The 27,374-nt window shown below is 34.2% G+C and overlaps 1 protein-coding gene across 8 annotated transcripts in view; it reads left to right on the top strand.

The window, feature by feature from the left end:
* Positions 1–27,374, top strand: part of OSBPL8 (oxysterol binding protein like 8) — a 194,802-nt gene that overhangs the window by 145,401 nt on the left and 22,027 nt on the right. For all 8 annotated transcript variants that reach the window (XM_036865913.1, XM_036865907.1, XM_036865908.1 and 5 more), the window contains 11 exons: positions 118–202; positions 1,814–1,985; positions 5,325–5,562; positions 6,173–6,357; positions 9,303–9,384; positions 9,680–9,778; positions 11,156–11,252; positions 20,417–20,515; positions 23,288–23,385; positions 25,280–25,369; positions 26,653–26,789. In XM_036865913.1, coding sequence (XP_036721808.1) covers positions 118–202; positions 1,814–1,985; positions 5,325–5,562; positions 6,173–6,357; positions 9,303–9,384; positions 9,680–9,778; positions 11,156–11,252; positions 20,417–20,515; positions 23,288–23,385; positions 25,280–25,369; positions 26,653–26,789 — 1,382 coding nt within the window. The remainder of the gene's footprint in view (positions 1–117; positions 203–1,813; positions 1,986–5,324; positions 5,563–6,172; positions 6,358–9,302; positions 9,385–9,679; positions 9,779–11,155; positions 11,253–20,416; positions 20,516–23,287; positions 23,386–25,279; positions 25,370–26,652; positions 26,790–27,374) is intronic.

The raw sequence follows: 27,374 nt of genomic DNA, 5'->3' as shown, positions 1-27,374 counted from the left end.
TGTTTTTAAAAATTATAATCCATGCCTCACTTAGATTATTACAGATAATAATGAATAATATAATGTTGAGATCTCATAATACTGTACACCATTTATTTTGTTTATTCTGCTTTTAAGGGTCCAAAAGGTGAAGCAGTTGGATCCATAACTCAGCCCTTACCTAGCAGTTATTTGATCATCCGAGCTACTTCAGAGTCAGATGGTAAATACAAATGATGGATTGGATTTTGGTCCTTATTTTTAAGGTTCACTTAAAAATATACTATATACTTTTATAGATCTATACTTTTATAGAGCACTGCATTTTCCTTTGGGAAATCTGTGTTTAGTATGGAATTTGCAGCAGAGGTATTATAATCATAAATTGCCTAGAACACTAAATATATCATCAACTTGGTTCCCAAATAGGGAAATCTAATAGGAAGGAAGCATTATATAATTAAGTGATAAATTAGCAGCCTGGAGTTTTCTTCTTCATCCTTTATTGACATATTAACACCTTTTTGACTTCATTAGTATTCTCTGTGGTAACTCATTAAGTTTTGTCATTTTAGAAGTGCATTTAATACTATTTATATTTTATCATTAAATATTAACATAACACTGTATACAATATTTTGTTTTTGTTTTTTTGCATAAGACATTCAAACACAAACTTCTATTCTGTACTTTATTACTGAATACTTAATTCCTGAAACAAATATAGGGAGGGTATAATTTGTATCAAAGCAAGGTAACTTTAAAACTTTAATAATTGATAATGGATTTTTTCTTCACTTTTATGTTTTATAGTGTAGACTAGCTTAGCCTAGGGAATCATGTAACCTAAACTTTACTTTCACTAGATAATTATTTTTTAAATTAAAATATCATAGGCATGAGCTTTCATTATGAAAATGATTTATTTGGCTGATATTGCCACCATATCTTGAAACAAATGTATATGACTTTTAAAGAGCAATTAACATTTTTTTCTGCTAGTACTGTTCTAAATTTTAATTAAAAAAAAATAAAGTTATTGGGGGAGAAGGATAAATTGGGAGTTTGTGGATTGACACATACACACTATTATATTTACAATAGATAACCAACAAGGACATACTGTTGAGCACTGTTGAGCACAGGGAACTCTGCTCAATATTCTGTAATAACCTAAATGGGAAAAAAATTTTCAGAAAGAATAGATATATGTATATGTATAACTGGATCACTTTGCTGTGCACCTGAAACACAACATTGTAAATCAACTATAGTCGAATATAAATAAAAATTAAAATATATATAGTCAACCACACACACAAAAAATTAAGTTATTGATGCTTCCACTAACTAATATGGCAGTTAATAACAGTATTAGACAGGCATTTTTTTGACTTAAAATTTGGGTGCTAAACCTGGGATAGATGTCCTGTCAACAACAAAATATTATTTTAGATAGTTTGTTTATAGTAGAAACATAATCCCTTAGGTATATTTCATGTACCTTTTTGGTACCTTCAGTTATTCTACATGTTAATGTTTGAAGCTTTTAAAAATAAAGTACACTTATTTTAGATTAGATGTATTTTCTAATGCACGTTAATGCTATTTATTTACCAGTGGTTTCTAGATATTTAGAATGTAAAAAGCACTTATTAAATTGAAAAATTGCATTAAGACATCCTGGCAGGATTTTATATTCTAATTAACTTTTACAGTGCATGTTTCTGAGAGAAATAATAGTATGTTTAAAAGTTAACAGTGTTAAATTAAGATGGATGCTAGTTTTTCTAGTTTCTTGAATTATACTATTTATGAATCTGTCTTCTTCTAGGAAGGTGCTGGATGGATGCTTTGGAGTTGGCTTTGAAATGTTCTAGTCTTCTGAAACGTACAATGATCAGGGAAGGAAAGGAACATGACCTGAGCATCTCATCAGAGAGCACACATGTGACTTTGTATGGCTTATTACGTGCTAACAGTCTCCACAGTGGTGATAACTTCCAGTAAGTAGATATTGCCACTAATTTGGTGATTATTTTCGAGACTATGTTATTCACTAGATTAGTTGGCAGGCCTAGAATTTTTGTATTGTATCTAGGATTGAAACTTAGCTGTCTTTAAACCCCTATGGCCTGGTTTAAAATTTGTTGAGTTGCTATGGTGAGGTGTAGAAAGTTATTTCCTTGATTCCAGCTAATATGAATTACTTGTTCTTTCCTAAATACAACCATGCTAACTACCTTGTCTTTGTGCCTGGTGTTCCCTCAATTAAGAATGACCTCTAGTCCTCCTTGCTCTTTTCTTCCGTCATACTCCTGTGTTTTCTTCAAGGCCAATCTCAATCTCAAATATTATATCATATGCGAAGCCTTTCTTTGCCTCATAAAAATGAGATGTAATCTGTCCTTCTACTGTTGTTCTATAGCACTTTTTTGTTTTTTCTATAATGGACTTGACTTATTCTACCTGGTATTTGTGGAATTCTCTTATTATATTGTGTTTCAAATTGGAACTGTATCCTATTTGTGGGGGATTTTTTTCCCCTGAAGCATTCATTGTAGTTAGTACTAAAAAAAATTTTCTTCAAGGAAACGAAGGTTGAGGTTCAGATCTCTTCTGTTGCTTTGCAGGAAAAATAGACTTCCCCTTTTCCTCCCTGGCCTCAACCCTCAGCTTCTCTGCAGCCACTTATTTCTGTCAGCATTGAGGTTACCCTCCTCAAAGTTAGACTGCTTCTCTCCTCGCTTCCCTGTAAGCTGAGATGAACTTTTTTTTTTTTCCCTATCCTTTTGTTTGACTCTTTTTCTTTACTCGCTTTTAAAACTGCCAAAAATAAATAAATAAATAAAACCACCATTACCTTATCTTTTACATCCTTTCTTTGCAGATCTATAATCTGGAGCTTTATTTTATCCTAGTATAGGAGTCTGAATGGGATAGGATGAGCAGGAGGGAGGTGCACCTGATATAGGAATGGGTTTTTGTTGGGGCCTTTTCCCCTGGTGTTATAGAATACCAGGTAATCCTTAAATGCTCTTATTTGGGGATCTTAAAATTCATCTACTTCACATATTTATTCATTAAAAAATTTTGAGTCTCTTTTCTGTGTAAGATACCATACACTTTTCTTTGTAATTCACCACATTGTGAATAGGAAAATGAATCAGATATGATCCTAAATTTGAATCCAGTATAACAGTTTACTAGCTATGTAATCCTAGAGAGATGTTTTGTTTTGTTTTGCTTGAAAGTGATAAAATGCCAGGCACCTATAAATAGTAGGAGGAAAAGAATGACATAAACAACCAAAGGAGAGATGTCTTAGGGTAATATAGGATCAGGATAATTTAGAGGATGAAAACATAATATCCAGCTAGGGAATCAGGGAGAGGATCAATATAACAGATTTTACCATTAAGTAGAATCAACATATCAACACGTTCATGTGGATATATGACAGAAAATGAGCTAGGAACTGATGATGCAGAGATGAGGAAGGATGGGAGCCTACCTTCGAGACTTAGAATCTCCTTGGATGTAAGAGACAGGAAATGGGTAAAGTTAAAAAAAGATTACCAAGTTTTAAGCCTGAGTGACTGGGAAGATGATAAAAATTTAAAAAAAATTTTTTTAAAGGACCATATTTGGGAGATAGTATATTAAATATTGGACATGTTGAGGATGCAGTGGTCCCAGTATATATAGATGTGGTCAACCAAGCATTTAAAAACATGAATCTGAAGCTTATTCTTGCATGCGTGGGAAATAATCAAACAGAAATCATCAAATAGAAATGATGAAGTCTTGCAACTGGACTGGTTGCCAAAGGGGAGAGAGAGGATAAAACAAAATAAAAGAGAAAATAAAAACCAGATTGTGAGGGATTAAGGAGAGACTAGATGGTAAGAAAGCAAAGACAGCAATTTTAGACTACGTTTTTAAAAATATACAATTGTAAAGGAAAAAAAAGAAAAGTATTCTAAAAAATGTATTTCTGTTAGAAGTTCTCTGATTAAAATCCAAACATAAGAAGATTTTGGAAAAATAGAGACTAAAAGAGAATCAAATAGGACTACTCTGCTCTGTTAAACTTATGTCAGCATTGTTAAAATGTCAGTTATTATATATAACGGCACCAAGTATTCATTTGTAAAGTACTTTACAAATTTTTTATACCAAACGAAACCCACAGATACTTTCTTAAATGAGAAATTTCTAAAAAAATTTTTGATTCTGGAAGTGACTTTTTAAAAAGAATTGTTTCCTTTTTGTGCAGATTAGTAACCCTTGTCTTGTAAGTAAGAATAAGGTTGGGTATGGCAGCTTAACAATTTTAGGCCATAGGTTCATTTCCTTAAGCTGAAATTTCCATTTCCAGTTCTCCATGGATTTTTTTTTCAAGGTTAAGCCTATCCAGTTTTAGTTTGTTTTTTTTTTTTTTTCTTTTGGCTGCGTTGGGTCTTTGTTGCTGCGCGCGGGCCTTCTCTAGTTGTGGTGAGTGGGGGCTGGCTACTCTTGGTTGTGGTGCACGGGCTTCTCATTGTGGCGGCCTCTCTTGTTGCGGAGCACGGGCTCTAGACGCGCAGTCTTCAGTAGTTGCAGAGCGCGGGCTCTAGGGTGCAGGCTCAGTAGTTGTGGCAGGGGCTCAGTAGTTGTGGCTCGCGGGCTCTAGGGTGCAGGCTCAGTAGTTGTGGCGCATAGGCTTCACTGCTCTGCAGCATGTGGGATCTTCTCGAACCAGGGATCAAACCCATGTCCCCTGCATTGACAGGCAGATTTCTAACCACTGTGCCACCAGGGAAGTCCTCAGTCCAGTATTAAATCGATATAATTACCTTATACATTTCTCCTTTTATTTTTGGACTTATTATGAGTGACTTTGGAGACCTTTACAGGTAGAAAATCATAATTAATTTGTGTTCACTTGAGAATCTAGTGGTCTTGGCTTGAAGTTTTTCTTTAGACCAGAAGTGATAGGTTGATTCAAGTGATGATGTTTGTAAAACTAAGAAAAAAATCTAGCAAGAAATAGTCTAAAATTTTGCTTTTGGAAAATTTTAGACCTAAAGGATAGAGAAGCAAAGAGCTCAGAGTGTCATCTTTTAACATTTTCCAGGTTTTAGTTTAATTTCTCTGTGCCTCCATTTATTCATCTGTGAAGTGAGAGTAATAATTTTACTTATAGGGCTATTGTATGATTAAATGAGTTAAATTATATAAAACACTTAGAATGGTACCCTGCACATAGTAAATTCTCAGTAAGTGTTACGTATCCTTCTTATTTATAAATTAAATATTCTTAACCTCCTTTATCCTTCCTCCTAATAATTCTTTCTCTTAAGGTTAAATGATAGTGAAATTGAACGACAGCATTTTAAGGACCAAGATATGTATTCTGATAAATCTGATAAAGAAAATGATCAAGAGCATGATGAGTCTGACAATGAGGTGATGGGGAAAAGTGAAGAAAGTGACACAGATACATCAGAAAGGCAAGATGACTCATACATTGAACCTGAGCCGGTTGAGCCTTTAAAGGAGACTACCTACACTGAACAGAGCCATGAAGAACTCGGAGAGGTAACAGTCTGTGATTTTCAGAGATTTTGGTTTTCTAATTCTTGGAAATTTACAGATGAAATTGAAGATATTTGTATGACCTATTGCTTATTTTCCTGAAAGAGAATAGTATTTATATAATACCTATTTTATTTTAAAAGTTGCATACATATGAATATATCAAGATTTGTAAACAATTAAACACATATACTCGCACAAATACCAATATATTCTATTAAATTTAGAGTTTACATCTTCTTCAGGTTTGCTTTTGAAATAAGATACTCCTTGATGTTATTGCCAGGTACAAAGTAAATTGTAGGGAAACATGAATTTATAACTTTCTTGTTATTGCTAATGCATAGAAGTAAACATAGTATAAAATAATAGAGTATAATGTTTTTTGTAATGGATTCTTTGTATATATCATTCACTTTAGTGTCTCTTGTGACAACCCTTTTACTAAATTTTATACGTGTTGACTTATTACCTAATGGGTTATTTTCACATTTTAAGATTGCTTGGAATAGTCTTAGAGAAAATTCATATTTTCAGTATTAGCTGTCTTATCTACATATTTATGTGTCCGAAATAAATATAGTATTTCAGTATTTTTTGTTAATTGCTAAAGGCAGGTGAGGCTTCTCAAACAGAAACTGTGTCAGAAGAAAACAAAAGCCTTATCTGGACACTACTGAAACAAGTCCGTCCTGGCATGGACCTATCCAGGGTGGTTCTGCCTACATTTATTTTGGAACCCCGTTCTTTCCTGGATAAACTTTCAGATTACTACTATCATGCAGATTTCCTATCTGAGTAAGTAAATTCTCATTTCTTAAAATAAAAGATACTTCATGGTTTTCGAGTTTTTCAGAGTGTGATTTCAGTGGTAATGCTGTACCAAAATCAGGCTCAAATGAGATACCACTCTCTCTTCTCCACCATTTCTATAGTTGACCTTAATAAGAAGCAGGTTTAATACCTTGCTGTAATGTTTCCGTTTATGAGGTCAGATGGAGAAATCACAAGCTTGAGGAAGACAGGAACTCTGCCCCTGCCTTGACAGCACTGCCATCACAGGCTCCCTGACCTGTGCGTTGACCTAACGCAGGGAGAGCTGGTTGGCATTCTTTGTTCTCCCCCCACCTAAGTGCTCCTTCAGGTCCCGTCCTGGGGCTTCTGCTTTCGTTTGTGCTTATCCTCTCTGCATGCAGTGAGGCGTGTGCAGCTTATCACAACTGGAACATCCTACTAATTGCTGGCACATGGCATAAATCCCCACTCTCATCTTTGCTTTTCTTCCTGCCAGCTGATCCTGGGAGTAATTCTGAAGAAGGCAGGCATAAAGGAGGTGGAGGAGGAGCTGCCTACCTCTTTCCCAGCAGTTTCTTGGAGAATCATACTTTTCCAGGTTTCACTTGCTGCCCCCATTCCAGCAGCAGTTTCAAGGCGCTGTGTTTTCTAAGATACTAGGTTCTGGCCCTGTGACCTGATTTTTAGATTCTGCATTCATACCTGTATTCAGTTTATTAGTTGCATTATTAGTCTACTAGTTGCATTAATGAACACTGCAAAAAAAACAAAAACAAAAAAAACAAGCTGATTCAAAGGATAATTTGTAAACTGTGGGAGAGTTTTACAAATTAAGTCATAAATGAAGTGTTAAGCTCCCTAAAATAAAAAGGGCTCTTTTTATTTTAGTGAATGAAAATAAATTCTTAGTGAATGAAAATGATCAATAACCTAATAGAAAAAGGAGTGGAGGAAATGACCAAGCAGTTTAAAAATGAAGTAATAAAAATAGTCCTTAAACGTGTAAACTTCACTTAAAATAAGAAAAGTGCAAATTCAAACCATAATAAGATCTATTTTCCATCCATCACTTTGACCAAAAATCTAAACGCTTTTATACCCCAGTTCTGTTTTATACCCCAGTTCTGCTTTCTTTTACCTATCTAGAAATTTATTTCCCTCAGAATATGAGGCAGGTTCCTATGAATCACAGTAAGATCTTGAGAGATGACCATTTTCCCAAATTGAAAGGTTGCACTTCTGGCAACACACACTGTTGCCAAGGTTGTGTGGCACTCATAGACTGCTGCTGGGTCACACAAACTAGCACAGTGCATTAGAAAGGCATCTGGCAGTATCTACCAAAATTATAAATGCATTCAATCCTTTGATCCAGTAATCCTGCTTCTGGGAATATCTCCTACAGATACAACTCCACATGTACAAAATGACATATATACAAAATTGTTGCAGCAGGGTTTGGAATAGCAAAAGGTTAGATAACTCAAGTGTCCAGCCACAGTTGACTGGTTAAGTAATGTATGGTACATCCACACTAAGGAAGAACTCTATAAACTGATTTGGAGGGATCTTCAGGACTATGTGTGTGTGTGTAAAAAAGCAAGGTACAGAAGAATGCATTTAGTTTGTTCCCCTTTTTTTTAAGAAAAAGACTACATATTTGGGACTTCCCTGGTGGCACAGTGGTTAAGAATCCGCCTGCCAGTGCAGAGGATACGGGTTCGATTCCTGGTCCAGGAAGATCCCACATGCCCCAGAGCAACTAAGCCTGTGAGCCACAACTACTGAGCCTGCGCTCAAGAGCCCACGAGCCACAACTACTGAGCCCCCGTGCTGCAGCTACTGAAGTCCGTGTGCTTAAAGCCCGTGCTCCGCAACAAGAGAAGCCATCGCACTGAGAAGCCCACGCACCACAATGAAGACCCAACACAGCCAAAGAAAAATAAGAAAAAAAAAAGACTACATATTTATATTTGCTTCTTTATACTTCAAGAAAACTATATAAAAAGAAGCAGCTAGGGACTTCCCTGGCAGTCCAGTGGTTAATACTCTGCGCTTCCACTGCAGGGGGCGCGGGTTAGATCCCTGGTTGATCACTGGTCGGGGCACTAAGATCCCATATGCCGCGTGGTGCGGCCAAAAAAAAAAAAAGCAGCTAAAAAAAAAAGTTACCTATGGGAGGTTAAGTAGGAAGAGTATGGAGAGATGGGGCAATAGCAAGACTGTATACTTCTTTATATTGCTTTGAGTTTTGAACTGTGCATCCTACAGACATGTAAAACTGTAAATAAATTGTGTAGTAAGAGAATTTAAACCAAGAAGAGAGCAATCAGAGGAATGTTAACTCCCGAAAAGTTCAGTATTTTCAACTTGGCACAGTTGTCAGCAAGCCTAGGCCTAGCCTCTTCCATCTCACACTTCATCTTCAAAAATCACCACATTGGACCTTCAGACGTGCTTGAAGAGAGTAATATAAATAAATTGCCATATATACATATATACATATATATATATATATATATATATATATATATATATATAGACTTCTCAGAATTCACCTGAAAAACACAATCAGTGTTTTGCAATGTTCATAGCATTAGCAGAAGGGCAAGGGGACAGGTGAGTCATGGCTTTTGAAAATGCCTCTTTTAAAATGAAAATTATTCTTTGATTATCTGTTATATTGGTACAATTCACTCTGGAAAATCAGTTGGTAGCACATAGGGGAGGTTGAAGGCTAAAGATGGGGTTAAAAATGGGGAGAAAAGTAACCAGATTATGAAAAATGATTCTTGCAAACTGATTTATATGGTTGTTTTTGCCATCTGTTTTGAAAATGAATTATGCTTTCCAATCATATCTCATATTCAATTGTTGACTTGATTAATATGAGGGAGAATTTGTGATATATTATGTAAAATTTTTGCATATATCATTTTGTTTTTTAGGGCTGCTCTTGAAGAAAATCCTTATTTCCGTTTGAAGAAAGTAGTAAAATGGTATTTGTCAGGATTCTATAAAAAGCCAAAGGTAATGTTTGTTTTACTTTCTATAGCCTTACATGTGTTCTTTATTCTTTATGTTATCTTTAGATTATTTATTAATAATTGCATTGCAGGGCCTCTTTCAGTTAGCAGAATTGCAAACTACTTGGTTATTTAGACCTGTATTATGATTGAAGTCATTTAATTTTATTTCATGTCACTACTGGGAAATTTTATAAGGATAGTTCGCAGATGATACAGTTAAGCCTATCTTGACTGGTTTAAGTTAGTACTTTGAATCTTCCATATTTATAATTTGAAACTTGTATGTTTTTTACTAGGGACTGAAGAAACCTTATAATCCTATACTTGGTGAGACTTTCCGTTGTTTGTGGATTCATCCCAGAACAAACAGCAAAACTTTTTATATTGCTGAACAGGTATTAGAAATGCATGTTATAGAAATAAAACTGATTTGGAAGTTATTCAGATTTTTTTATAGAAAATATTAACTCAGTAAACTCACTGTTGATTATAACCTTTCTTATTAGTGAACATTTGGTAAGATTTTAACCTCTTAGTACTGACTACTACTAAATACCATACTCTTAAGTTACATACTCTCTTACAGTCATGGAATCCTACGATAAAAAATAAATCTTTATTTTTCTTGCTCTGCCCCCGCTCCTTTTTTTGGACCAGATACTTCAGTGGTTCCCCAGTTCCTAAATCAAATTTACACCCATTTCTCTGACATTCAGGGTCCTCCATATCTTTCTAAATTTATCTCAAATTACATGCCTTTTTAAGCCCTCCACAGTCGTCAAATCTGTGCATTCACGATTAGATAACCTGATATTGCACTTTTTGCCTCATTATTTTTAAATTTAATTCTCCCACCCTATTATTTCTTCCCAGCTATTCTTCATCTAAACAAATCCTGACCTGCTTACCTTTCATATACAGAGTGTAAGGAGGATGAGAAGACTATGTGTTATTTGAAAAACCTTCCTCTTCCCAAGAGATTTTGATATACTCCTCAGATTGAAACCACTTATCTGTATTAATTTTTTTTAATTAATGATTATCTGTCTTGTATTTTAGTTCACTATAATTCTTCACTAAGTTGAGAAGCTTGAGAAGCGTTTGATTTTAGTTTTGTCTCATTTCAGAAAACATGATGTATACATTTTGCAATATTAATTATTAAAATATTTGTTAAAGCTTTTGTTAGTTTCCTACAGTCTATTCAGTAATCTACATGAAGAATAGCCACTGTATTAGTTATTCATTGCTATATAACAAATTCAAAACTTAATGGCTTAAGACAAAAACATTTATTATCTCATGCAGTGATGTTCAGGAATCTGAGAACTGTTTAGCTGGGTGGTCTGGCTCGGGGTCTCTCCTGAGGTTGAGGTCAAGATGTCAGCCAGCTTTGCAATCATCTGAAGGCTTACCTGGGCTGGAGGATTCTGCTTCCAAGCTCATCACATGGCTTTTGACAAGAGAACTCAGTTCCTTACATGCTGCATTATAACCTAATTTCAGAAGTGATATACTATTACTTCCACACAAACTAACTTTGGTACAGTGTAAGAGAAGCTCACCTTACGGTGTGAATACCAGGAGGTAGGTTTCCTTGAGATACATCTTGGAGATTGGTTACTACAATCATCAATATTTAATTTTACTACTTACCAAATGTTTCTTTTAATTCATTATTAGAGTATGCTTTTAAGACTTGAACTTTTGGTAATATCACAATAATATGCTTATATTATTATATTTTAATGTATTTTTCCTGTATTCAATAGGTGTCCCATCATCCACCAATATCTGCCTTTTATGTTAGTAACCGAAAAGATGGATTTTGCCTTAGTGGTAGTATCCTGGCTAAGTCCAAGTTCTATGGTGAGTTTACCCATGTCTCAATCTATATGCTTTTCTGGGAGGTAATATTTCCTGGTGAGCTTTTATACAGACAATGTCTTGGGCTGTTTTCAGCAAGGAATTTATATGTAATTTTATCATTTTTACTTGGATAATGACCTTCCTTTTCCTTTTGTTTTTCTTTGCTCATTCATAAATAGAGGTATGACTCATGTTATGTAAGTGTTCATCACGTACGTGTAAATTTACCACAAACACCACTTATCAAAAGACAGAATAATGATTGCCCACTACAGCTAACCATTTTAGGCCGTAATTTTTTTTTTTTTTTTTTTTTTGCCTTTAGCTCTACTAAGGTTTTTAGTTTCATCTCAAAGTACCTAAGGGCTTGATCTTTTTATTTAGTCTTTGAAAAGAGGAGAAAGAGTCCAAATACAGTTAGAATACTTAGTCCAGGGTCAGTCAGTAATGATATTTAACCTTGGATCAAGTAACATACTAACAAAAACTTTTTTAAGTACAAGGGAAAATAAATATGTACAGTAGGAAACCTTAATCTAAAATCTGTGACAATTCAAACAAACAAATCATCCCTTGATGCTTGCTTTGTTTGGGTTTTGGTTTTGATTTTTTTGCCTAGTTTTATATTTTGCTTGTTTCAGAGGGTGATCATTTTCTTCTGAAGGTTACGTATATTTGGGTTATTCCCTCCCTACTGAACCCTCCATCCCTCCATGCCCCTACCCTCACTATAGTTTAAATGGCTTTTGTGAATGTGTGTTCTACCCTTGTAGAATTTTTATTGAATACCAGGTACATAGCTCACTTCTGCGATTACTTCAGCAGCTGGCCTTCTTTTTTCTATGTTATAGTACATACAGTTGTGTATATCAGAACTATCTGTTCCTTTATAATTTGAAAGAATTTACTAAATTCAAACTTTGTAGGGACAATTTTTTGGTAACTTCCTCATTTCTTCTTTGGTTATTGACTTGCCCATATGGAAACTTCTTGCTAGGAGAGTTTGATAGTTTATATTGTTTTAGGAATTAGTTCATTTTCTTGAATCTAAATTAAGTTAAATTTAATGACATCTGGGTAGAGTATATTCCTCTTAAGTAGTCTCTTGACATTTTTTTGATGTACTAAATTATCAGTTTTTCCTTTGATGGTTTTTACTTTTGATGTCACGATTAGAAAACCCTTTCTCACTTCAGCTTACATAATAATTCGCTTACATGTTCTCATATTTTTATGCTTTCACTGCTCTTTAGTTTGCCTGAAATTTATTTCTTTGTATATAGTGTGTATGAAGTGAAGCAAGATCACAACTTTCTCTTCCCAATAGCCAATAAATTTTCTCAGTATTTGGTTTATTTATCACTGGTTTTTAATGCCATTATTTTCTATCTCAAGGGCTATCTTCTCAGATCTATGGATCTGTTTTTTCTTGTACCACTAGTCTTTGCCCTAAGAACCATTCATTTTTAAATGGCTTTCTGATATTCTGCAAAGCAGATAAAATATAGGTACTTAGTCACTTTGCTATGGGTTGAATAAGTTATCATCATTTGGGAGAACTGCTCTTGTTTTTCAAACAGTATGCATAAACCATCAATTTCATAATCAGAGTATCAGTTAAAATTTTGGAATCCTGAATCCCAATATTGACTTACCAAATCAAAATCACTGGGCTCAAGTATATACTTTTTTTATATAAATTTATTTATATTATTTATTTTATTTTTGGTTGCGTTGGGTCTTTGCTGCTGCGCGTGGGCTTTTCTCTAGTTGTGGCGAGCGGGGGCTACCCTTTGTTGTGGCGCGTGGGCTTCTCACTGTGGTGGCCTCTCTTGTTGCATAGCACAGACTCTAGGCACACGGGCTTCAGTAGTTGTGGCATACGGGCTCAGTAGTTGTGGCTCGTGGGCTCTAGAGCGCAGGCTCAGTAGTTGTGGTGCATGGGCTTAGTTGCTCTGCGGTATGTGGGATCTTCCCAGACCAGGGCTTGAACCCCTGTCCCCTGCATTGGCAGGCAGATTCTTAACCACTGAGCCACCAGAGAAGCCCAAGAATATACATTTTTACGATCTCCTCAGGTAATTCTAATGTGCACTAAAATTTGAAATGGCTTATGATATAATGTTAAGTGAAAAGCAGAGTACATATATGCTCTGAGTCTACTCTGCTTTAAAACATGTATACATCCATATATAGGAAAAAAAGATGCAAGGAATTATATCAAGATTTCATGATTAACCTGAATGATGGAATTATGGGTAATTATCGTTGGATTTTTCAACTTTCCCACAAAGAGCAAGTATTTCCTTTAAAATAAGGGAACATTCAGTTATTTTAAGATATAGTATGGTTATGAATACTATATAATAAGAGAGAAATGATTTTATGGTATACCAATACATGTATAAAGTTGGATACAAAAATCTATGTGGTTTTATGTTAAAAATGTATGTGGACAACAATGTCTGAATAAGGTCCTAGTAGACCAGTCCTTCTCCTCTAGACATCTGGCCCTAATACAGAAAGCAGCTATTAATACGTGAAAACATTAAAGAGAGAACAATTGCAGGCCAATTCAGTGGGAAGTCCACAGTCATAGAACAGAAATTACAGAATGAATCCTCGTTTCCATGACTTTCAGCCTCAGGTCAGGTACAGTTAGCAGGGTAAACTGGTAGAAACATTGCAGCCTTTCTGACCTGGGGAACCAAACACTAAATTTGGAGAAACTGTGGCCACTAGACAGAGAACAGGAACCTGAAAAGGAAAAGAGCCAGAGAGGGGATCCCAAATTCTCTCTGCCTACCTCTCTGGCTAAATCCAGAACAAAACTGCCACCCAAAAAAACCCCAAAGTTCGTAATTTGAGTCCAACTGAATAATTGCATGCTAAGACAAAAGAACAACTTTCATTGGAGAAAAATAATAGAATTCAGAGTCTCTACAACTCAACATTTATAATGTCCAGAATCAAATCCAAAATTACCTAACTTAAAGACCCAGGAAAATGGAACATATTCTCAAAGGAAAAGAAAATCAACTGAGACAAACCCCAGGATATACTGTTGGAAGTAGCACACAAGGATTTTTAAGTGGCTAAAATAAGTGCCCTTAAATAAGTAAAAGAAAATACGGTCACAGTGAATGAAAAAATTGTACAGCTTAGAAGAAAAGTAGAAATAGATATATTTCAAAAATTAAATAGAGATTCTAGAACTGAAAAATTCAGTATTTTAAATTAAAAATTCATAGAGTGAACTTTACAGCAGAATGGAGATGATAGAGAAGAAAATAAGTGAACTTGTAAATAGATAAATAGAAATCCAATGTGGAAAACACAGAGAAAAATTATTTTAAAAGATGAACAGAGCCTCAGATATCTGTTGTATAATATCACATGGTCTAACACATGTGTTACTGGAGTCCCAGAAGGGGAGAGAACATGGAACAGGAAAAAAATGAGTTGATGATGCTCAACATCACTAATCGTTAGAGAAATGCAAATCAAAACTACAATGAGGTATCACCTCACACCGGTCAGAATAGCCATCATCAAAAAATCTACAGACAATAAATGCTGGAGAGGGTGTGGAGAAAGGGAACCCTCTTGCACTGTTGGTGGGAATGTAAATTGATACAGCCACTATGGAGAACAGTATGGAGGTTCCTTAAAAAACTAAAAACAGAACTACCATACAACCCAGCAATCCCACTACTGATCATATACCCTGAGAAAACCGTAATTCAAAAAGAGTCATGTACCACAATGTTCATTGCAGCTCTATTTACAATAGCCAGGACATGGAACAACCTAAGTGTCCATCGACAGATGAATGGATAAAGAAGATGTGGCACATGTATACAATGGAATATTACTCCACCATAAAAAGAAACGAAATTGAGTTATTTGTAATGAGATGGATGGACCTAGAGTCTGTCATACAGAGTGAAGTAAGTCAGAAAAAGAACAACAAATACCGTATGGTAACACACACATATGGAATCTAAACTAGGGGCAGAACAGGAATAAAGACGCAGACGTAGAGAATGGACTTGAGGACACGGGGAGGGGGAAGGGTAAGCTGGGACGAAGTGAGAGAGTGGCATGGACATATATACACTACCAAATGTAAAATAGATAGCTAGTGGGAAGCAGCCGCATAGCACAGGGAGATCATCTCTGTGCTTTGTGACCACCTAGAGGGGTGGGATAAGGAGGGTGGGAAGGAGATGCAACAGGGAGGAGATATGGGGATATATGTATATGTATAGCTGATTCACTTTGTTATAAAGCAGACACTAACACTCCATTGTAAAGCAATTATACTCCAATAAAGATGTTAAAAAAAAAAATGAGTTGATGCAAAAGTTTTCCAAATTTAACGAAAGGTATAAATTTACACATTCAAGATGCTCAAAGAATACCAAGCAGAATAAACATTAAGATGGCTAAACCAATGCATGCAGGATCTTGGTTCCCCAACCAAGGATCGAGCCCATGCCCCCTGTAGTGGAAGTGCAGTGTTAACCACTGGACCACCAGGGAAGTTCCCAACTCCCACTTCTTTAACTTCAAGTTCTAGAAAACTGGTGGAGTGGGAATCCACCAATGTCCTACAGAAGGCAATACAGGGAATTTCCTGGCAGTCTAGTGGTTAGGAAAAAAAAAATGGCTAAGCCAAGACACAATGTACTCAAACTATTTAAAGCCAAAGGTCAAAGACAAATCTTGAAAACAAAAAGAGAAAAGCAATATAATACATTCAGGGAAATAATGATTCTGTAATGGCCAACTTCTTATTAGAATCTGTGAAGAACTCAGGAAAATGGAACATCTCTATAGTGTTGAAAGAAAATATTCTTCAAGAATAAAGTCATTTTCAGATAAAATAAAACTAAAAGAATTTGTTGCCAGAAGAGTCATACCACAAGAAAAGCTAAAGTTCTTCAAGCTAAAGGTAAATGATACTAGATAAAAACTCAGATCCTCAGAATGGACAGAAGATTGTAAGAAATGATAAGTATCTAGTAAATACAAAAGACATTTTTTCTTACCTTTTCCTCTCAATTTGTTTATAATATATATTACTGTTCAAAACAAAAAATGTTAACATTGTCTTGTGAATTTTATAGCATATGCAGATATAACTATAGCATAAAGGCTTAAAGGAGAGTGGACATACAGATTGCACAGTTTCTACATTTTATAAAAGTGGTTAATTTAATTGTAAGTGGCGTGTGAAATTTTAAAGATAAATATTTGTAATCCCTAAAGCACTGGTCCTCAACTCTGGGGCCCAGGAGACATTTGGCAATGGCCAGAGACATTTTGGTTTTCCAATTGGTATATCCAGTAGGTTGAGGCCAGGGATGCTGCTAAATATCCTACAATGCACAGGACAACCCACCACAACAAAGAACTATCCAGCCCAAAATAGCAGTAGTGCCACTGTTGAGAAGCGCTATTTTAGAGCATGTGCGTGTGCACATGAGCATACACACATCCACACAATAATGACAAGGATAAGTAAAAAGCCAATAAGATTATTGAAATGAAATTCTAAAAAAAAAATTCAAATTATTTTTTAAAGTAGCAGGAAAGCTTGATCAAGGAATAAAAATCAGAGAGGAACAATAGAAAATACACAGTAACATGGCAGATAAAAAACCCGTCGTAATTATATCAGTGTTAATGGTCAAAATAATCCAATTTAAAGACAGATTGTCAGATTGAATAAAACAGCAAGGATAGATCTACTTTAAGTGTAAAGACACAATAGGTTGAAAGTAAATGGATAGAAAAAATTAAAAGCTAAACTGTGCGAACATTAAGTTCAAGTATGATTGAGTGGCTATATTAATAAAATTTTAAGACAAAAAGTATTAACAGAGATAAAAAAAGGAGTTATTTCATAATGATAAAAGGTTTAGTACATCAAGAAAGCATAATAATCACAAATGTATATCTAATCATAGAACCTCAAAACACATGAAGCAAAAACAGAATTAAGGGGAGAAATAGGCAATTCTAAAATCATATTTAGATTAACACTGTCTCCTCAGCAGATGATAAGACAACTAGATGAAATATAAGCAAAGACATATAGACCTGAAAAACACTATCTACACCTTACCTTAATTGTTATTTCTAGAACATTACAGGCAACAGTTACAGAATACACATTGTATTCAAGTACACATATGGTTTTTCACTGGTATAGATAACATGTTTGACCATAAAACAACTCTCCATAAATTTAAAAAGATGGAAATCATACAGAATATGTTCTGTAACCTTAATGAAATAGAATTAGAAATAAATAAGATATCGAGGTAAACTCCAAATATTTAGAAATTAAATAACACACTTCTAAATAATTCATGGGCCAAAGAAGAAATCACAAGAGAAATTAGAAAATATTTAAGACTAGATGATATGAAAATACAGCATATCAAAATTTGTGGGATACAGCAGAAGGGGTGCTTAGAGGGAGATTTATAACTTTAAATTAGAAAAAAAAAAAGAACCAAATCAGTGATCTAACTTTTTACCCTATGAAGTTAGAAGAAGCTAATTAAATTTCAAGTAGGTAGAAGGAAGGAAATAATAATGAGCAGACATCAGTGTAGAAAGTGGACAAACAATTGAGAAAATCAGGGAACCCAAGAGTTGATTTTAGACTGATCAGAATAAAGAATACAAATCAGGAATAAAATGAGCAGAATCACTACGGATCCTACAGACACTGAAAGGATGATAAAGAAATATTATGGATAATTTTATGACAATAAATTTGACAGCTTGGATGAAACGGGCAAATCCCTTAAAAATCACAAATTACCAAAACCGACCCAAGAAGAAATGTAATGTTATAATAGCCTTAAATCAGTGAAAGAAATTGAATTAGTAATTTTAAGTCTTCCTTCGAAGATATAGTCCAGGGCTTCCCTGGTGGCACAGTGGTTAAGAATCCGCCTGCCAATGCAGGGGACACGGGTTCGAGCCCTGGTCTGGAAGGATCCCACATGCCGCAGAGCAACTAAGCCCATGCACCACAACTACTGAGCCTGCGCTCTAGAGCCCGCGAGCCACAACTACTGAGCCCGCATGCCACAACTACTGAAGCCCGCACGCCTAGAGCCCGTGCTCCGCAACAAGAGAAGCCACCGCGATGAGAAGCAGGCGCACTGCAACAAAGAGTAGTCCCCGCTCACTGCAACCAGAGGAAGCCCACACACAGCAACAAAGACCTAATGCAGCCAAAAATAAATAAATTAATTTTTTAAAAAATTATAAAAATGATATAGTCCAGGCCCAGATATTTTGAGTTCTTGTAAATATTTAAGGAAGAAATAATACCAATTCTGTACAGCTTCTTACAGAAGATAGAAGAGGAGGAAACACTTTTCAGCTATTTTATGAGGCCAGCATTACACTAATCCCCAAACCAGACATTATCAGAAAACTGTAGATCAATATCTTTCTTGAATATACCTGCAAAAATCCTTAACAAGTTAGTAACAAATCAATATATATAAACGGTAATACACACACATAATTGGATATCTAAAAATGATATATGTCATGATCAATATATTTAAAAGATAATATATCATGATCAAGTGGGGTGTATCTCAAATACAAGGTTGGCATGTCATCTGAAAATCAATCAGTGTAATTCATATTAATAGAATAAAGGAAAATCATATCATTTTAATAGGTTCAGAAAAAGCATTTGACAACATTCAATACCCATTCATGATAAAAGCTCTCAACAAACTAGGACTAGATTAAAGGTATCTATGAAAAATAAATAGCCAACTTAATACTCTTATGTTGAAAATAGAATAATTTTTACTTAAGATCAGGTGCAAGGCAAGCATATTCACTCTCACCACTTCTGTATGAAATTCTGTTAGAAGTCCTAGCCAATGCAGTAGGCAAGTTAAAGGACAAGCATACAGATTAGAAAGGAAGAAGTTAAACCACATACATACCTGATCTATATAGAAAATCCTCAAAAATATACCACCATACTACTAGAACTAATGAGTGAATTTCATAAGGTTGTAGGATACATGATCAAAATACAAAAGTCAATTGTATTTCTATATACTAGAAATGAACACTTGCAGAATGAAATTTAAAAAACAACTCTGATTACAATAGTATCTTAAAAATAAAATATTTAAGAGTAAATTTAATGAAAGATATATAAGACCTGTAGACTGAGAACTACAAAACATTGCTGAGGAAAATTAAAGAAGACAAGTAAATGGAGAGATATACTATGTTCATACATTAGATTTTTCAGTATTGTTAAAGTGGCATGAAATGATGATACAATAACATGGATGAATCTGAAAAATATTTTGCTAAATGAAAGAAGTCAGACACAATAAACTACATATTCTATGATGCCATCTATACAAAATTCTAAAATAGGCCAAACTATAGTGATAGAAACCAGACCAGTGGTTTCCTTGGGCTGGAGGAAAGGATTGACTGCCAAGGAGCAAGGATTGTGGTGGTGGAGGTTACATGACTGGATACAATTGCTAAGACTATCAAAATGCACCATTAAAATGGGTCACTTACTGTATGTAAATTATACTTCAATAAAACTGTCAATGGGGGAAATATATATATTTATATATATATATATGAAAAGCTAGAAGAAAATACCATGAAATTTTATCATCAATTGCATTTTGGTGGGTTATGCATATTTTAAATTTTTTCTAAATTAGCCATAGTATTATTATATCAATTATACGTACTTAAAGCTTGGGACTTAACGACGTAATGTGTCTTACAGATAAGAAATAATGTTTTTATTCAAAAAAGGGCATATTAAGCTATACAGTGAAACAGTGTTTTACTGCATGTTCTACATGTTTAAGATTTTTTTTAAGAGCCTCATGTAAAATAACACAACAAACATATAATGAGTACCTTTTAAAAGTACTCATTTTGTAAGAATAGGAACATGGATTGAATATGTTTTGGGTATAAGACAACAAATACATGTTTGGACACATTGAGACTGAGACATTTTTAAGACATTCCACTGTAGATATCTGATAGGTGTCCTAAATATGTTTTGTTTGTTTTGAATTGGCTGGATTATTTTTGTGAAACTTAATAAACAATATTTATTTCAGGAAACTCATTATCTGCAATATTAGAAGGAGAAGCACGGTTAACTTTCTTGAATAGAGGCGAAGATTATGTAATGACAATGCCATATGCTCATTGTAAAGGTAAATATTTTCCATACTTGAGTTAGGTTTTTTTTTAAGTAAGTGTATTTGACTGTAATTTATGTTTTGAGATTGATGGAGTCAGCCTTTTGTTTGAAAGTGTCCTTGGTTTACAGATACTTGAGATCATTGTTATCATCTGCTGAATATTTCTATGATGAATTAATTCACCACAGTGGATTTTTTTGTGACACATACTTTATTTGGAAGAGTCTGATTTATAATAATGGAATTTCATTCTCCTTGTCTGCAAGTTGTAAAATTTGATGAAACTGCCCGTTATTTCAGAATCCTCAAAAGTGATTTTTATCTTCTTGCACCACCACCCCTTTTAAAAATTTTAATGTACTGCTTTTCATTGTAACAAGTTCTTTAAAATTTTTTCTCATCCTTGTTTGGCAGTTTGTTAAAAATTAATGTATTATGCTTTTTCCCCATTATTTAGTACACAGATAAAGGTATTAAATAATAACTATCACTTAAAACAGACCAGGCACCCAACTATTCTGTGCACTTTACATTTATAAACTCATTTAATCATTCCAGCAGCCCTATAAAGTAGGTAATATTATCCCTGTTTTATGAACGAGGAAAATAAGGCAGAAAGAGGTTAATTTGCCTGAGATCACACAGCTCTGCAATCTGCACTGCTATGCTATATGGCATCACCTTAAACACTCAGCTTGGTCATTATCTTCATCCTCCTTTCCAACCCATTTCTTAAAAATAACTTTTTAGAGTAATTATCCTATATTTTAGGAACTGATTCATGAAAACATGGAAATTATTTAATATGACCTCATTTCACAGATGAAAAAACCAAGAGGGTTAAGAATCTTATCTAAAGCCAGACCAGCTAGTTAGTAAGAATGCTGAGACTAAACTCTAGGCTTGTTGTCTCCCATCCACTGTGCAAGACTGCCAACTTGTGGCCTCAGGCTAGGTAATTCTTTGAGCTTCATGTGTGGTTCTTGAAATAGACATGAAGTGAAATATCTGAAATCATGAAATGAATTGATAAGAAGTATATTTTTAAATTTTAAATAATTTAGAATAAATAAAATGATATTTCATGTAGAGAGATACCTAATGCCATACCCAAATAGCAACAGGGAAAAATTTTTTTCATAGCAATGTTTTTATTGCACGGAAAAAAGGAGAGATCATAACCCCTTGTGAATGAGGAAATGATTAGTTTCTACCTTCGTGTATTTTCTAAGATGTGTTCTCCAAATCACTAGTCTCAAATTGTTTTATAAAATAAGAATTCCATAGCCAAATAAATATGAGAAGCATTGCATAGTCTTTTCCTCTCTTGAAAATTAACATTTTGCATTTGCATATTAAAGGCTGCCTTAAGAGTTTAGTCCAGCTTGGAGGGCATTATGCTAAGTGAAATAAGTCAGAGAAAGACAAATACTGTATGATATCATTTATATTCAATACATGGAATCTAAAAAATACAACAAACTAATGAATATAACAAAAAAAGAAGCAGATTCACAGATATAGAGAACACACTAGTGGTTACCAGTGGGGAGGGGGGTGCATTATAGGTGTGGAGGACTAGGAGGTACAAACTATTGGTAAGATAGGCTCAAGGCTCAAGGATGTACTGTACAACATGGGGAATATAGCCAAGATTTTGTAATAACTGTAAATGGAAAGTAACCTTTAAAAATTATATTAAAAATTTTGAAAAAACTTAAAATCCTATCTAAAATGTTGAGTTTAAAAATCAAATTGGAGAAAGATATATATAGTATGATTGTGTGTAAAATGAGCTTATATGGTTTCTATGTATACATAGTAAACATATACAAACTATGGGAATGATGAACATTGGGAAAAAAAAAAGTTTAGTCCAAGAACAGATACACACACACACACACACAAAGCCTGTTTAACTTGTCAAACTCAGAATTTCCCCAACTGTTTTTAGTCAAGAACTAAAATGTGGAGATTTTAAAATTTATCTTACTTATACAGTTGATTCTTGTTATTTGTAGTACTTATGTTCTATAAAGTCACCACAGACACTGAATTAATGAATACTAAACTATTGCTCCTTGAGGAAACACATGGTTAGGTTCCTGTGAGCCTCTTGTCACAGCATTTTCATCAACCAGTCAAAGCATAACTTTGTTTCTTTTTAAAGACACCATATTACATATATACTTTTGATTCATTAGCATTGAACTAACAGCCAACAGCACTGTAACTCATGCCTGAACCAAGCTTTAACATACATATTTTCTCCATAAAGTACATCACAACCTTCTGTGCTTAGGAACACCAGATAGCACTTATTTGGGGGCCATTGTAAATAGTAAAATCACCAACAAAAAGCACAAAAATGCGGCACTAAATATACTGCAGAAAAGACACTTGTTTACTATATGAGTAATGAAGCCAGAAGTCAAGAGTCTCACCTTGTTTGACTTCAGCTTCAGTGTGCACATTGGACAACTCTGCACACGTCCACGAATGACTGCAGAAATGCTGTGGGTATTGATTTTGGGATTACTAATATATTTTAGTGAGAATATTAATTTGTAAATATAGACTGGAAAGAATGTGGATCAACTGTTATCTATTCAAATCCTACAGAACCAACTTTATGTGTATATTATAGATTGTTATTGAGTAGGACAGAATCCTCTTGAATTATTCGTTTCTCCTAGAAGATTAGATTATAAAGTTCTACTTGTTATTAGCCAGTCTCTCTCTCTCTCTCTTTAACCTTTTGTCAAAATTGTTTTTTTTCTTTAGGAATTCTTTATGGCACAATGACACTGGAGCTTGGTGGAACAGTCAATATTACATGTCAAAAAACTGGATACAGTGCAATACTTGAATTCAAACTAAAGGTTAGTAGAGAATGATAGGAGGTATCATCTAATTAAACAAGAGCTATACAGTGTATATTGAACAAAAAGCACGATTTAGTTTCTAATTAAAAACTAAATATAAGAGCATAGAATTCATGAAAGGGCAGCCTTGGAAGATCCAAATCAACAGAAAGCCATGATTTGTTGTTTTTAATTTTAATTAATAAAACTGTTGGCACTATAATAGGAGATTTAAGAAGAGGATGAATGGAAATTTCTTAGTAAATTGAAACATTGCTTTATAGAATACCAAACAGTATGTACCCCCCAAGAAAAGTATGTATCAGCTTGAGCTATGCTGTGTACACTAACAGAGTTTTATTATTTACTATTTCTGCCTAACAATTTACTCTAAAACTCACGAGCTTAGAAACAGCTATGTTCTGTTCCTTAGGAGTTCTGTGGGCCAGGAATTTGGACAGGGCATATTGGGGATGGCTTATCTCTGCTACATAATGGCTGGGGCAACAGTTAGGAAGACTTTCAGGCTATGAGAGACTCAACAGTTGGGGCCTGGAAACATCTGAAGGATCATCACTTACATGTCTGATGACATGTAAGTCATCACTTACATTACATGACTGATGACATGTAAGTCATCATATGTCTGATGACATGTAAGTCATCACTTACATGACTGATGACATGTCTGATGACATGTAAGTCACCACATGTTGGGATGACTGAAAGTCTAGGACTGCAGATCTGAGCACCTGTAAACATGACTTTTTCATGTGGTTTGTCTTCCTCACATCATGGGAACTTTAAGGTAGTCAGACTTCTTACTTGGCAGCTTAGGGTTCCAAGGACAAGTGTCCTTGTGAGCAAGGCAGAAGCTGCATTGCTGTCCATGACCTAGACTCAGAAATCAAATTACATCATTTCCACCATTCTCTACTAGTTGAAGAGTTACAAACCCACCTAAATTCAAAGGGGAGGGATGTAGATCCCACTTCTCAGTGAGAGGGTGACAAGATCTCATTGAGGAAAAACATGTGGGCTGAAGGAGGAAGGGTAGCTATAATTGAGGCCATCTTTGGAAAATTCTGTCTGCCTCAGCATAAAAGGGAAATTTAAGACCTTTTCACAGTGTCATTGTTGGTGTAGGATAGTACATTACGTTTAGATAAAAATATTTCTATGAATTATTTAATACTTATGACTAAATTGCTCCTATGTTGATATCCAGCTAATCAGCAACTTTGCTCTAATAAAAAGGATCTCTTTAAGTATTATTTGATTCAATGCCCTTTGATTTTTTTTTTCTTCTTAGCAGATTTTTTGCTTGTATGGTGATGATGATATTTGAAAATCATGACTGAAGAGGTCTTAAGTAATTTATGACACCTTTAAAGATTAGATTGGAGCATCAAACTTTTGTCAGTGAGGAGAAACATCAGTAAGGCAATATAGTAACTCAAAATATATTTCTTCTAATTTAATTTTCGGAAGTTTTTTTTGATTGGGTATTGTTTTATTGTTTTGTTTTTAAAGGAGGGGTTGCTGTTCAATAGATGAGTTAAGTCCCTTATGTTTACTGAGTTGTTACTGCTTAAAATATTGCAACATTGATAGAGTGCAGTCTTGAATCAGGAGAGAGCACAGGACACCAGTCAGTTACTTCAGTGTGATCTTTCTTAATATGTTTATTTGGGCTTCACTTAGTCTGTTCTTATCTATTTTTTCCACAGCAACAAATTTAAATTTCTTTTTATTGAACATTTCTGACTAAAATTTGAGTCAGCATTTCACCATTTGTGCCTTTAACAGCACTGTAACTATACAGTTACATTTTTGGTTATTTTTTTGTCTATATTATATGTAAATATAAGTTAAAAGTAAAATGTTTCTTCAACATTTTTTCTTTTAAAAGCCATTTCTAGGTAGTAGTGACTGTGTTAATCAAATATCAGGGAAACTAAAATTGGGAAAAGAAGTCCTAGCTACTTTGGAAGGACATTGGGTAAGTATTTTTATATTGTAGCTTTACAAAAAGAATTCTATTCTATGGGAAAAAAATTAAAAATCAAATTTTATAAGTTCACTTATCCCATTTCTAAAAGCATTCAACATAACTTATTCAACATAAGTTTCAATTTAACAAATATTTTGGTATTGCTCTGTATCAGCAGTATTTAGTTTAATGTAATATTTGCTCTTTCCAAAACTTTAAATCAGTAAAAGTAGCTAACACTTATATATCACTTACTATGTACTGCATTGTTTAAAAATGTTACTCATATTAACTCATTTAATATTTAGTATAATAACCCTATGAGATGAGTATTATTATTGTCCCCATTTTACAGAGGAGGACACTGAGGCACAGAGAGTTTAAATAATTTGTTCAAAGTAGTGAAGTAAGATTTCCGCCCAGGCACTCTGGCTCCAATGCCGTGCTTTTACACACAACAGTATACTGCCTCTCACCAGAAGAGGCATTTCCAATTAGGGTTATATTTCCTTTGGAGGACCATGGAAAAGATAGTGTTTTTTGAGAGCAGTGGCTTTTATTTACTTCTCTGCTGACCTAAATTCACATTTATGTAATTTTGTTAAGAGGAGCTTATTATATTAATAAAAAGGATCATATCATGCTACTGCCAAATGCACTCTCACTGTAAACACCAGTATATGCTTTTTTCTGCATTATAATCAGAAAATGATGAGAAATATGATGAGAAAATGAAGACGGACCTAGAGACTCAACTAAGAGGCTACAATGCTCTGTTATTTTTAAAATTTACTTCTATCTGAATATCATTTGGAAAAAAAGATAAAACTATTTTTTTAAAAATGAAATTTTATAAGATTGTGCTAAGATTTTTAATGCTAAGAAAGGCTCTTAGGTTTTTCTACATATTTTGAATACGTAGATGGTCTACAGCATCTCATTGTAGCTATAGCAAACACTATGCTCTACTTTGACAATTCAGAGACAGCTGTTGAGGCTTTGCATGTAATTGTCTAAAATTTGTTTATTAAGTGAAACTTGTGAAATCTCACAAACTTCCTGTGCAGTCAACCAAGTTTTTAAATGAAAAGTATTAGATATTTAATCTTAATGTTTTTATAAGAATGAGAAGAGATTTGGGGCTTTTAGAAAAGTGCTAGTTATATTTGTTTTAAAAATGTGTTTCACTGTGGGATTGTCAGGAAGAAATTATTATTATATTACTAAACTACAAAATTCCCTTTTAAATAAAGATAATTCTCTACATTAATTTTTAATTTCCTTAAATATAGGATAGTGAAGTTTTTATTACTGACAAAAAGACTGATAATTCAGAGGTTTTCTGGAATCCAACACCAGACATTAAGCAGTGGAGATTAATAAGGCACACTGTAAAATTTGAAGAGCAAGGAGATTTTGAATCAGAGAAGTAAGTATACCACTTTTCAGCTCACTTCATGAAAATCAAAGAGTATTTTTTTGTAATCGCTCAACAGTATGGTCACTTTTCTCTGTTTTAATTCAGCAAAATAGTTCAGCATTTGTGGGATGATACAAGATACAAGTTTTGGTGTATGTGAATATCAAATAGTTATAACACAAATCATGCTGCTCTTCTGCAGCTCTAAACTAAAACTTCCTATTTTTTCCTTTCTCTTCTTATCTGCTCCAGGGCTTATTTAAAAAAAAAAAAAAGAAGAAGAAGAAACTTTTTTGTTTGCATAAAATGGTGGGACTAATGATTCTTGGTTTTTATCCGGCAGCTGTTTTCTAACCTGGGTTAGGCATGTAGAACTTTAGGCGAAGTGGTACAAAATCTACTTCTGTTTTATTTTCTAAAATACAAAAATCACGCCACTGGATGTGCAGGCTTCTAGAGGACTTATATTAGTTGGGGACTAATTAAGGCCATAATTTATGTTCTTAAATCATGAAATTCTTCCTGGATCTCCTATACTTTTACACCAAAAATATTGTATACATATTGCCCAATCGTATTCTTCTATTTCTTTCC

Source organism: Balaenoptera musculus, chromosome 10, assembly GCF_009873245.2.
Source record: "Balaenoptera musculus isolate JJ_BM4_2016_0621 chromosome 10, mBalMus1.pri.v3, whole genome shotgun sequence".
Classification (NCBI taxonomy): Eukaryota; Metazoa; Chordata; class Mammalia; order Artiodactyla; family Balaenopteridae; genus Balaenoptera; species Balaenoptera musculus.
This window is presented reverse-complemented; position numbering and strand designations above follow the sequence as displayed.